General features: G+C 40.1%; 1 protein-coding gene across 1 annotated transcript in view; it reads right to left on the bottom strand.

Annotated features, from left to right (window-relative positions):
• Positions 1-2,887: 2,887 nt before the first annotated feature.
• LOC106963015 (alpha-(1,6)-fucosyltransferase-like) overlaps positions 2,888-14,019 on the bottom strand; it is a 92,999-nt gene continuing 81,867 nt past the window's right edge. Inside the window, exons 5-6 of the mRNA XM_015057732.1 lie at positions 9,882-9,996; positions 2,888-3,220 (exon numbers count right to left, since the gene is read on the bottom strand). Coding sequence (XP_014913218.1) covers positions 2,903-3,220; positions 9,882-9,996 — 433 coding nt within the window. The 3' untranslated portion in view covers positions 2,888-2,902. The remainder of the gene's footprint in view (positions 3,221-9,881; positions 9,997-14,019) is intronic.

The following is a 14,019-nucleotide window of genomic DNA, read 5'->3' as shown; positions in this document are numbered from 1 at the left end:
TTTTTTTTTGGTCATGGCTTATAAAGTGGGAAAATCCCACTCACACAAACACCATTTACTGTTCCTCAGCCAACACGGGCAGTGAAGCAGAACAGACAGAGAAACAAAATCTTATAAACCCATTTCTATCCTGGGGAACTCTATTGGCACGCCCACTCCTACCTGTAAAAGTTTAAAGCTTTTTACTGCTGCTGCAGCTTTTCTCTGGAACATGCACAGAGAGATCTGAGCGATATACACTGAACACATGAAGGTGCTGTAAGTGCTGGACAGATCTGCAGCCCTTTAGCAATCAGGACAGGTTATGAATAATCTGTGTCTCATAAAAAAACAAAACAAAAACAAAAAAAACAAAAAAAACAACTACCTATGTTTGGTTTAAGTTTTTTTTTTTTTTTGCAAAATGAAAAAGTGACGGTCATCGGTTGCATAAAAGCCACAGATGTGCTGCAAATATAAAAGCGACAAAGACACCAGTGTGCAATACGGGCTGGGAGGTATTTGCACAAAGCTGATGCAAATCTGCGCCTTCCCTTCAAAGTTCAAATTTGCTACTTTCTCAAAATGGGAGCGAATGACAATAAATAGGATTCAAGTAAACCACCGGCATCTGTCTGAGTCACTAACCGCAACAGACAACCAAACAACCATCACGACTGAAACAGTAATGATATCTCTGCTTTTTACTCAGCGGGACGCAACCTCACTGCTCAGCATGCACACAAGTCCATATACAGCTTGTGCAACAGAGGCATGTTTCTCTGTCATCTCGCCTCCCTGTAGCCCCTCGGTTGGCGCGTAAACTCCTTTTTTTTTGCGTCAGACTCTCTCATGAGACCCAAAACGAAATGAATAAAAAGCAATTAAATAGGAAAGATAAAAGCTCGCCTTCTTTGCAGAAAATAAAATAAAATTATAAGCTTGTCAGTGACAGAGGGGATGCGAACTTCTGGGATTAGCAGCTAATTTGAAAGGTGAAAATAAATTCAGAAGCTTTTTAAGCAACGTTGCAAAAACAAGTTGAGTGAGCATCCTGGCTACAGATGTACAATATGCAACACGATCACTGATTTACGTAAAGTAAGTAAAATATTTAATTCTGTTGAACGTAATTCATGCTCATGCTTAACAGAAAGGCTTGTTTTTCACTTTTAAACAGCCAGTTAGCGTTTAGAAGACGTCGAATGTTTACGACTGAAACTTGATGACCCCAACATGTCTCTCTTTTCTGGAGCTGCAACTCTGAGCTTCAGAGTTTTTCATTCTACTTACTGTGAGCCGTGACAAGACAAGACATGAGTCCTTGTCCAGTTTTGTTTTTGCTCGCTACAAAAACTGCTTACAGTAGCTATTTTCTTTTGGCCATTTCATGACTCTTTAAGATCAAACACATCCACCTTCCTCGAATGGGATGTGTGGTTGTCTTCACCAATTTGAAGAGAGGAGTGGGACAATGCTACTACAGTAAAATACTAATTTACTTTTAACCCGTCTTTAGCTGGGCTGTTAATAACGGTGGAGAGCACTGCACATCAACCATGAAATTGCAGAACCCCCAACATAGCAAAACCTAATTTAACGCATATAACTTTATGCTTCTTGTGCTGTTTATTAAATGGATTTTTTGTTGTTTACAGTAAAGACTTGTTCGAATAAAAGACAAGATGTTTTAATGGTGGAGAACAAGGAAATTAAAAACTTTGATGCATTTTTAACCTTCACCAAACAAAAGTCCTGCCAACAGACGCAAGGCTGTGAGAAGTGTAACAAGGAAACCTCAGTTTAAAGATATAATGTGCTCAGAACCTGCATTAATGGACATTTACTTGGACCAATGCTAAAAAAGACTCTTAGTGGAAACATGACAAATTTAAAGGTAAATATTGCCGACTGCATGTTCATAATTTATTAGAAAAGAAATATGTGAAAAAGTAGTTGCAAGTAAAAAAAAAAAACACACACCGTCTCAGTACTCAGGATGACATTAAATATTGATGTCAAAATGGATTTTTGGCAGAAATATGTTTACGTTGCCCAGCAGCAGCTTTAAATGTGAAAATATAAGAGCCATCAGTGAATTCATGCTCAGTTTCCAGGGGACTGCAACTGAGAAAAACACGAAGAATTAAAACTTCATAAGCCTGCTAAGATTGGTGGAATTTATTTCTGCTAAACCTGTGCTGAAACGGATATGAATGTAAGGAAAGGATTAATCGACTCAGTTGAAAACTGGAAGCATAAACAAGTCGGAAGGGCAGCGGTTGTGTTTGCAGGAAATATATCCCAAATCATTTATTTTGGGGTTTTTCCTGTAATAAAGCCATTACAAAGCAACCTCATCCTGCGTTGCAGCAACATTCGTCAAACTTTACTTTTACATGAGGACAATAAGTCAGGAACTTTCAGTTTTTAGATGAGGTTATTCCAAAAAAGATAATTAGGTAACTTATCATAATTACTGCTGGCAGGGCCAATGGTAGAGCAGAGGTGGCCCAAGGTTATATGGGCCAACATATATAATCTGCTAATAATCAAGCAGATTATTATCTGCTAATAATCAGGCAGATTATTATCTGCTAATAATCAGGCAGATTATTACCTAATCTGCTTGATAAGATAATAATGCAAAAGGGGATAATTGGGTATTTTTTGCTGAGATGAATTTGAAGCTCAAACTCGTAGCATTAGACTGTAGCTATGGTAACACAACAATCAACCTATGAATATTATTTTGTTGTGCTTGAGAAAGTAAACTTGCTAATCCATTCCATCTTAAATTTAAATATGGTCTAATTTCTGAAACCAATAAATCAAGTTCAATGATACATAAATAATGTCATTCTCAAACGTGTTCAAATGACAGATCTATGAACGGTGTGAAAGTAAAGCACTTAGCAGCTGCTTAGCTCGCTTCGCCGTTAGCTCTGTTGCTAGCGCTAACTGCAGTTCGTAGTGTGACTGTGTCGCTGTGGATGTACCCACCTGACCAGTGTCCAGTGGAAGCCCCGGACCGGTCAGTGCACGTGTTGCTGACGGGCAGAAAGACGGTCTCCCAGCCGCCGGGGGCGTAGCGCCAGTTGTGCGACTCCAGGATGAGCGTGCGCTGGGTGCCGTACGCGATCATGAAGCAGTAGACGACGTGGTGGAGCTGGCAGCCGTAACCGCAGCCCTTGTTGATGTTACACACCAGCTTCCTCGCCTTACTGCAATCTGGGGGATTCTGGGAGGAAAAAAGGAGAGAGTGTTTCAACGGGTTTTTTTTTTTCTTCTTCTTTTTTTTTTTTTTATAGCTCAACTTTCACCTTGAGTTCCTTGGAAGACTGATCTCTGACACATAATAACACACGGCTCATATTGTTTTATTAGTTTTCATTGCCAGTCTCGTATTGAACTCTGAATTTTATGTCGCCTGCTCATGATTTTCCCCAAGTTTGTCTTTTAAAATGATCTCTTCCACTTATCGTTCTGCTTTACTGAAAAAGGAGACAGAGGCTAAAACTTTTTATTTTGTTGTAATCAAAAAGACCCTTTTATTTAAAGACATGCAAATTGGTCAGTGCTGTCTTTCTTCAACAGAAAAGCGATTCTGGGGATAATTTGTGTTGAAGATCCCGTCTGACCAGGTTTCCTGGATCTTTTTACGTTCAAATTTCTACTGTTGTATTCTCAGATATCTCTGACGATTTAAAAAAACAAACAGAAAAGTTCACTATTAATTTACAGCATATATTCATACAATGGTCAGATTTTACCCCCAAAGGATGGATGGATTGGAGTAAAATAAAAAACAAAAAAAGAAAGATAACAGCAGAAAAGAAAGAAGGAAAAAAGATCAAAGGATGACATGAATAAGGCATGAAAATAATCACAAAATGAAAGAATGAAGGAATAGAGCAAGAAGGGTTGGGGGAACACAATGGGGAAAAAATGAAGGAAGGAAGGGATCTAAAATTGAATGACATAAAAATGAAGGTGAAAAAGATTTGAGGAAAGATGGAAAAATTTTAAAGAAAGAAAGACAAAAGGATAGATGGATGGACAGACAGACTGATGAACAACAAGATATTTAGTGAATGGATGAAAAGACGGATAGAGAGATTAATGGGGTCTGCACTTTTCTTAACCAAAAATGGGAAATTGAGTGTCAGAGATCGAGATGGTGGGGAAAAAAAGAGGAGATCCGCATATTTCTTCCCACTCTGTTGTACTTTCCTTTTTTCTGTGTTAATCCCAGTCTGGAGAATACCTCAATCAAATTCCAGACTTCAAATCTGTGCAGGAACCCAGATATTCACCACAGAGTTATTCATTCCAGAAGAATATATAGAGCTATTTAATCTATATTTGGCTTTTGTTTGGGCGATGCTCAATAAAAGATAGAGTGCTCTTTAGCAGCTGTTTTGGAAAATTACTGATTGCTTTCAAAATGGGCTGAATGCCACTGACAGACACCGAGTAATTTCCAGGTCTAGTCCTTTCCGGTGATTTGCTAACAATAGGGAAAAAATAAAAAATAAAGAATAGTGCCAGGTCTATCCTTTAATCTTTTCATTGTTGCTTTTGCTTTCTCTTATTCACTTCTTCCGTGCTGCTTTTGCTCTATGTTTACTAATTCTTAAGCCGTCCCTCTGCTCTCTCGGCTTCCTATCTTTTAATATCCTTTGTTTCTTCCTCCTTCTCATTTTTCGATGCTCTCTCTCTCTCTCTTTCAATTCATCAGCTCAAAAATTAGCTGCGACATTATGCAGGCTGAGGGTTAGAATACCGAATAAGAGGTTGCTGAGAGAAGGAACAATAAACTGTCTATTTTACGTACAGAACAAGTGGGACGCAACAGATTGCTGCACGCTACATCACTGACGACTTGCCGGGCGGGTTGTGATCCGCTCTGCAGCCGATCTGAGCGACTGGAAGCCAACCGGCTTCCTAAACAGCAATTATTCGCTGATGGGAGTGTTTTCCTCATTAGGCTGCTGCAGCTGTGGATAGTTCAGAGTAATCAGGCCGCCCAACACCCACCGGCTAACGCTGCCTATCACACGCTAGCAGGGGAAGTAAAGGGGAAAACAGGAGAGTAAGAAAAACAAAAAAAAGAGAGGAAAAAAATGAGGAGAGATTAAAGTTTTTTTAAAAAGTGGCATTTAAAAAGAAACACATTAGGAAAAGAGGACAGGAAGATGGCCAAAACTGATTAACGCTCCTCTTTCTCAATAACTCAAAGTACAACGGCCACAAACAGGGACACGGCAACCCACACAGGTATTCCCTTCTATTTCCAGAATCCCAGTTCACCAGCAGCCCCACGGGTGTAAGCTAACCCACTAAAATCCACAGTCAGTGGCGTCTGATTACCAAGGACCTTCTCAAAGCTTCCTTTCTCTATAGAGAGGCATGTCACTGTATCTGCGTGAGGTCATTTTATGGCACGAGTCGTGCCGAGACGAAGCCGCCGTCACTGGAATCCGGTGTTGCTAATGGCGGAGCTGGAACGGCTCAAGGATAATGACGCCAGCTGCGCGCACGGGCAGCGTGCTGTAGGTTAAGTACCTCTTTAAATAATATTCTTCTCACATATTAACACCCAGGGTCAGCAGCAGAGCGCTTCGGGTTCGGGCAGACCACGGCGGTATTGTTGGTTTTAGGAGCGATGGACGGCTGGAACCAACTGAATATGGCAGAATAATAACCTCAGGTAATTATCCACAGTGCTCCCCCCCTATCCACTCGCTTCAAGATGCTTAAAGTGAATGCGGGACGTTTTCTGTGCTCAAAAGACCTCGAGTAATAAAAGAACAGTTCATCGCTGCTGGTATATTCATATCAGGCTTTGTGTTCTTATTGGTGTTATTTTAGAAATAAATACAAAATAAATAAAATAACACCAGTAGTGCAACATTGACAGATTTCACCAAAGTTTTAATGAGCAATATTAAAAAAAAAAAAAAGAATAAATAATTCAAATGCTCTGAATAATGGCCCGCAAAGAAAAAAAATAAAAATCTTAATGATATTGAACGTATTTTGTTGACAGCTTACGGCCAATTGATTTTTTTCAGCAACAGAAAGTCGATGTGCTTTTAGTCTGACGCTCATTAGAAAGTTCCACATTTTTAAAGTTAATTTCAAAATACAAGGTAAAATGTGAAATATGCATATTTCTACAGTGGTCACTGGGTAGACTGAATAGACAAAAAGATGTGTGTAAAGCACATCCTGCTTTCCAACTAACAAAGTTACAACCATAGATATGAACTGAACCAGAAATATAGTCCAAGGACTGGACAGAAAAGAGTGAAGCAGCAGCTAAAACCAAACACTTCACTTGTTATGGTTTGCTAATTTGCTCCTGTTTTTTTCACCCCGCCATCATCTCTAGCAAGAAAAAAAATTGCCACCATTTTTAGAAACGATGACAGCCATGTTTAAGAGCACCTTATTAATTTGATCTGGATAAAATACGTCCAACTTGATTCTGCGGAGAAACTTTGTTTTTGTTTTTTTTTCCATCTCCAGTCATTTGCACGTCTCTGACTGTGGGGAAAAAAAAAAGAAAAAAAAGCTTTTTAATAACCGCATTAATACAGAACTACTGAGACACTGTGAGAATAATCACCAGCCGCCTGCTCACGTAGTTGCGCTTCTACGGTGCAGCGTGTGCGTATACAGCTTTTTAAAGAATATAAATACAGAGAAAATGGGAACTAATTGTATTGTTTATAAGTAAAAATACCCTAGTAAGTTCCAGGGCTATTCAAAAACCACCCAGAGCCGAAGCTGGTCTAACAAAACCTAATTCCATTGATCATTTAGTGACTAATTTGGATTTCCCTCTATGGCCAAAAATTATACCAATCAGTCTTAACAATTAAGACAAAGGTTGCGGTACATGTTGTGTAAATGAAGAAAAAAAACAAAACAAAAAACATTCAATAGTTTTAAAACATTTAAACTGTCCGTTTAACCAGAAATAGTATAAAACCAACAGGTCGAGTGCAACGACTTTTCTGTTTTTATGAGCAATTTACACTCAATTGCATCGTTTTAAATGGACGTTCTATAAGTTTAGAGAATGGTGTGGCTGGTTAAGTTTAACGCTAGGACAAGCTTCAGTTTCTGGCTCTGGTTTATGCACAGTGACCCTCTCCTGAACCCACCTGGATTATTTTGGAAGCTGTGCAAAAAGCTGCTGAAGTTGTCAGGTTGTCAAATACACGAGAAAGGCAGAAAGAATCGGGTCAGTGTTCAAAATAGGACGTGGCGCTGTGTACCATGTGCAGAAACGTAACAATAACTGGTTTGATGGGCTTTGATGCTATTATGTTTATTAGAGGTCTGGCATTGGAAGATCCCAGGGCGCCGCATGACACCACCGAAAGCTGCTTTAATAAAAGCCGAGGCGACAAAGTGTTACAATTAACAAAAAGAAGGTGTTTGGGGAGTGAAAAGCAAGTCATCAAGTTATTAGATACCACAGTCATTTTACCCACATGCCCTCAATTTGACAAAAAATAGACAATACGTCGTTTCCTGTTATTTTGATGGTATCTGTTCCTTGGTATACCAACCTCTAGCTCCTTTGTTAAATGTTTAAAGAACTTTTTTCTGATCACATTTTTTCATACTGAGAAAAAAAAAGGGAAGGAAACATGTCTGCTGTATTTCACAGTAATCCACTTTCCTTGTGTATTTAGCCTTTTCTCTTTTTTCGAGTAACATTTATTTATGTTTTAACAGCATTTACAATGGCCAAACCACATTTTTACTTCAAATGTCTACACCAAGTACAAATTCTTGACTTTTTCAGACTAAAATTTACAGTTTTTGCAGCCCTCTGTTTACAGCTCAAAATAAAAAGAAAATGACAAACGTTAACCATAAGCTTGTGGCAATGACTTCTACAGCCGATAGTGGAATGAAGGAAAACCCCAAGAGGGACTGAGAGGAAGACATGAGGAAGAAGGGCAGGTAGAAAACAATGATGACAAGGATGTAGGGACATTAAAACAGCAAGGGAGAAGGACACAAGGAGCAAGAGGAGAACATATGAAAAGGATGATAGGACACAGGGGAAATAAACAGGAGGAAGGGCAAAAGAACTAAATGAGGAAAGACACAGGTAAGATAAGAGGGGCTGTCATAAAGGAGGGAAGGAAGAACACAAGAAAGATGAGAAAGAATAAGGTGAAGAAGTAAGAAAGGATATCCACCAGGAAGAACTGCAACAAAAGGAGGCAGCAATAAAAGACACGAGGATGAAAGAAAAGCTATATGAGAAAGGAGGGAAGGAAAAAGTGCATGATGAAGGGCATCAGGGCTAAATGAGGAATAAATGCATAAATAAACATACAGAGGGAGGAAAGAAAGAAGTACAGAAGGAAGGACAGAGGCTAAAGTCCTGAAATCCTAATATTTTTTCATTCTCTGATAAACTTTTCCTTACTTTTCCAAGCCGGAAAAGAGCAAAATTAAATTCCAAGATTCCCAGACAGCACTGAAACCACAGGCATAACCTGGTTTCTTTCCTTTTCTAATCAAAATAAATGATTTTTTTCAAACAGTTCTCGCAACACTTTACTGGTTGTCATCACGTAATCACGTATTCTTCGAGCCGAGCAACGACAAAGCACAGACGATGGCGTGATGCCACGGGAACTGTGTCGCTGATGAGAAAGCACAACAAAGCTGGGATTTGACTCATTGTTACCAGGCTGCATTTTGTCTGTGATGAATTATCGCTGGGAAAACAACCAGGGAGGCAATGAAGATACAAAAAAAAATAAACAAGACAGTAATAAATATCAGAGTAAAAAAAGAAAAACCCAACTGAGCTCCATCTGAAGGAGCCGTGGCTGCTGGATGATGCGAGTGGACAGATGGAGTTAGTTATGGCAGGAAAGAAGAGGAAAGCTGATGCAGGTGGCAGCGACAGCAGTACAAGAAGGAGGAGCCTGTCTGTCTCTGTGCACATATAGATGTATGGATCTGCATGAGAGAGCCAGACACACACGCACACACACGTGTGTGTGTGTGTATACAGGCTATCGCTTTGCATTTAAGCACGAGCATCAATCTTATGGCTCAACTTCAATAACAGTTGCTTGTAGGTGCGGGCGAATGGCTCCGTGCGCGGCCGCGTGAGCGTGTGTGTGTGTGTGTGTGATGAATTAGTGAAGGCAGCTGGTAGAGCAGTGTGATCCCTCAGCAGCGGTGACAGCAGCTGTTAGTGGTGCCGTCTCCGCCCAGCCAGACTGACTGGGTCCTCTTCATCAAACACACCGGCTCATTAATGCTGCAGGACCTGCTGCCGCAACGCACCGCCCCGTTCGAAAACCCTGCGGCGGCAGAGCCGGCGAAGAGGAACGGGGCTGCTCGGGCCAGGGGATGAGTCCTGAATATCATATAAGTGTATTCTGTTGAGGTGTGTGTGTGTGTGTGTGTGTGTGTGTGTGTGTGTTTATGAACATGCAGCAACGTGGCTGACTGGGGCATGGGAGTGTTTTGTCTTTAAACTGCATAGACATTTCAGTGTGTGCAATGTCATTCCGCCTGTCTTTTGGCATGTTGAGCGCGTGTGTGTGTGTGTGCATGCGTGTGTGTGTGTGTCTCGAAAACGCTGACAAATAACAAGAATCCCGCTTGTCAGATCCCACAGCTGAAACCGGCTGCTTTGGTTCTTTTTTTACCTGCTACTTGTGGAAACCGACGCCGGCAGATAAAGATGGTGCAAATGAGACAAAAAGAAGCGGAAAAACGCGTACGCGTACCCGTCCATGTGAGGCAGAGAGTCGAATGAATGCTAACAATGTTGCTTTGTCTAAACGTATCTGCGCGGAGGAGAACACGGGCCAGCTGGCCCGAGCAGCAGGTGTGTCTGTAGGTACCTGTAGGTAGGTGATTCTGTTCTGGACCAGATCTGACAGGTCTTTAGCCTCCTTCGTTCTCCATTCGCCAACTCCGTCTGCCTGGCTGAGGTAGTATAAATCTGTCATGATGGATCTGTAGAAACAAGGAAACATTTTCAATCAACGAGATCGCTTTTTAAACCAACATCCAAATATAAAGACAGTCTGAAAAAAGACGATTTTTTTTTTCCTCTATAAAACATGTTATGCTTATTCTGCTTTCTAGGATAAACGCATAACCCAAAATAAATAAATAAAAAAATAAAAAAAACAGAGAGGAAGTGGTTGAAATAAAACCAAAGCACTTTTTGGATTTTACATTTTAACTCTTTAATTGCATTTCTAACAATAATACTAACTCAAGTCAGGTTAAATTATTATTGTCATTTGTATTACTGCTGTTGCTATAAAATGTTATCTCAGGCTACAATATTAACTTTGCAAATTTAAAGAGCGCAGAACAAGAAGAAGAAGCAGAAATAAACAAAAGAAGAAGACAACAAATGAAGAAGTCAAAAAAAAAAATGACGAAGGAAATATTTTTACATCATGGCAGTTTGGATACGATTAAAATTTTTGTTGTTACTGTAGATAATCCAACTTGCATGCATTTAAATCAATGTATTATTTTTTTTTTTTCAAATTTTCAGCAATTTTCAGTATGGCGTTAGTAACAGTAGCACAATCTAAACAGATTAAAAATCATGTGGCCTTTTACTCTGGATATGCAAACAGTATAGTTACTTGTTTTTATGAAGTAAAGTGTATTCTCAACAAGAACTATTGAAAAAAAAAGATCCCCCATCTTTATCTAATGGTTTTTATTAATTCCAGATCAACAGCTACAGCTATGGAAAATGTAAAGAAAAAAGACAGAATGCATTTTTCATGTAGAATTGGAAACAAAAACAAAATGAAGAGAAAAGGAGGTGCTGGCTGCTTGCTGCAGCCAGCCAGTAAGTGTCACCAGAATATAGCTGAAGGGTAATAGTTTAGGTAGCAGTGAGGTAAAAGCTGAAAAGCTAAACGCAACTGTGTCGTGGATATAATCAAAAGTTACAAACCAAACATGACGAGTTATGTAAACCACCAGGCCAGGAGAACGCTGCATCCACATACAGGTCCGCTTACCGAGCCTGCTGTTTATTTGAGCATCTGTTTATTTTGAGAGTGGTGTTTGCGCTGGTGTAGATTACCAAACGCAAATATAAACTGTGAAATTGCAGTTCAGAAACAGATAAACAGATGGCACAATACCTGCCTCGGTAACCGGCGTACGTATCGGTATGAAAACAGCCATGAGCTCGGCTTTCGATAGGCAGCCATGTGGAGCTGCTTTGTTCCTGGATTTTATTTCAAATCTCACTTTTTTTTTTTTTTTTTGCCGACGGAGCACGTTTTGTATGAACGAAGGCGATGGTCGATCACAGCCACAAAGCTCTCGTTCGCTGCCGTTTAATCACCCGGCGCCCAAACACAGCACCCTGGTGATGCCGTGGGAAGTTAAACAGAAACAAATAAATAAGTAAATAGAATTACAAGCAGAGGGCTACCTGTCTGCAGGGAACCATGGCTATGTTTACTTGGGTGTTAGTGTATTAACTAATAAAAATTAACACGCTGTTTATGCACAGTTCGGCTGTAGGACTATGGGGGGGGGGAAACCACCTTCTCCACTCTAACGGAACAATTTTATTGAGCCCAGAGCTCCACTTTGCAGGATAATCTTGACCTTTGAGAAACGACTAACCCTAAAAATAATCACTCTGGTGTAAAGTTGTGACGTCTTCCAACTGTTTTCTCACAATAACTACAGTGTGGCCTCTGTCTGAATAAACCACAGGAACAATAGTCTGCCTGTGCAGGCAGCTTACTCACATGCTCTGCTGCTTGCTGTTCTCTGAACCTGACAACAGCAGAGGCAAAAAAAAAAAAAAAAAAGACTTATACCTACTGCACGGGGGGGAATTACGTCGCTTTAGTCTTGTAGCATTATGGAGAGCTTACCCAATAGGTCACAGTGCTGTTTTTCACAAGCAGAGTTTCACATAAGCCACCAAAGGTGAATAATTCCTCTATTTGCAAGACTATTTGAAGAGAACAGAGACATTCAGTGCATTTAGTTAGAGGGATGTGAGGCACAGAACAAAATAATTTATTCAAGTCCTACTGTAAAGAATGCGACTTTTATGATTCCAATAACTAGGGATGCGCCACATATTGCAAATGTATCTCAGTATCAGTGCAAGCAATATTAACATTGCCAAGAACTGCTTGGATTGCAATAAATATGAAATTATTGTATAAATGTCAAGCTATCTGGGGTCTGCGATTGCCATAAACCCATAGCCTTCTGTGATTAGCATAATAAATATAAGTATTTGTTTGTTTATCATAAACTATATTGTTTATGCACAAACATTAAGAACTGCATGTCTCGAAGTTATATGCACGCCATCAACAACTAACATGTAACAGCATGACATGGCTGAGAATTGTTCTGGTTTGGTCAGCGGTCCGTATGCGTCACATTTCATAACATTCAGCCGGACCAAGCGGAGGTCAGAACCTAATAAATCAAAACAGAGTCGAATGCAAAGGTTTCAGGACAAAAAAAAACAAAACAATTTGTGAGCATAACTTTTAAGCCAGACATTAATATACATGATATAAAAATACACATAATCTATTGTTTTTTTGTTTAATCTTGCATTAAGTCGGGTTAAACCTTTACTGTTAGCAAGGATTACTACTTTTCCTATTCGCTAAAAGCCAGGATCATGAGCGGAAGACGTTTTTAGCAAATATGTGTAATGCTTTCTTCAAATTGAAAAAATAAATAAATAAATAAATAAAAATCCTGTAATGAAGATTACAATATCCTTTAAGAAAATAAGGTGCGCTTCAGATATGTTGATGTATTTTAAGGCCTTCAAATCGTTCCTGGTTTTGAACGTTTTGAGACTCGATTTCTGTATGATATTTACAGATTCGGAGGCGACCTATGCATCTATGATGCTGATTGACAACAGCAACTTCTCCCTGGCTCCTGAGCTGTATATTGGATTAAGTCTCCCATCTACATCCCACTGACAGCAAATGCGAGTGCATGTCACACACTGCCTAACGTCGTGACCATCCACTCTCAGACATGCCCGAGACTTCTGATATATGCAGCTAAGGGCAAACACATCACACACTCAGACACACTTATGCAAGCTTAATTTATTACTCACTTCTCGACCCAAATCAGTCACATCCTGTGCGACGGAGAACTCTTACACGTGTATTCAGCAGCCCATGTAAACACACACACACACACATGCATGCACACACATGCATGCACACACAGCAGAAGAAATGCACTGTCTCATTTCAGCAGCGTGGCATTGTGAAGAGTGTCTTTCTAAGCTAACTTAGACAGTATCATCACTCATTGTAACATTCTGAAGCAGCAGGCATGGTGTGTGTGTGTGTGTGTGGTGTGTAAATGGATCTAAAATTTTTTCCACACAGGGGAACCATCACAAGCCCAGTGCGGTGAGGAGCACACCTGGCTGGCCGCAAAACGGAGCAAGAAGGAAGCAGCAAACGGGCCCCGTGGGATTCGACTGCGAGGCAGAGGACGGCTACGCCAGGACTGAAGCCCCGCAGATGAGTTTGTGTGTGTGCCAACATAAATGTTTGCGGTCATTCATATGTGCAGCTTGGAGGCCACTCCGACACCTCGGTTGTGCATTTCGCTGCAAGTACAGAGTTTCAGGTTGAGAAACGGATCGTGTGAGAGAAAACCGGGCAAAGACAGGAAAGGTGGGGGACAAAAGGCCTCGTCCTGAAGTGAAACGCATGACTTTCATATTAGGGGTGGGCATTTCTCATATTGTTTTTTGTTTATTTTAGAATAAAATGTAGATTTATCATCGCTTCAATAAATTCAAAACTAAACTAACAGCATCATTTTTTAGAATTTTTCTCCGTTGTTTGTTTCACAAGAGCACCATAAACATCATTAAATTCGAAAGTATTTAACTTCTTTACGTAAGTTTCAAATGTTGATGTTTATTTAATGTTTGATGTAATACGTGATTGCTGTGTCATGTGGTCACCAAAATCAGAC

The sequence above is a fragment of the Poecilia latipinna genome, unplaced genomic scaffold (assembly GCF_001443285.1).
Source record: "Poecilia latipinna isolate Pla-1442-1.1 unplaced genomic scaffold, P_latipinna-1.0 Scaffold61, whole genome shotgun sequence".
Lineage (NCBI taxonomy): Eukaryota > Metazoa > Chordata > Actinopteri > Cyprinodontiformes > Poeciliidae > Poecilia > Poecilia latipinna.
Note: the sequence above shows the minus strand (reverse complement) of the source record. Positions and strands in the feature narration are given on the sequence as shown.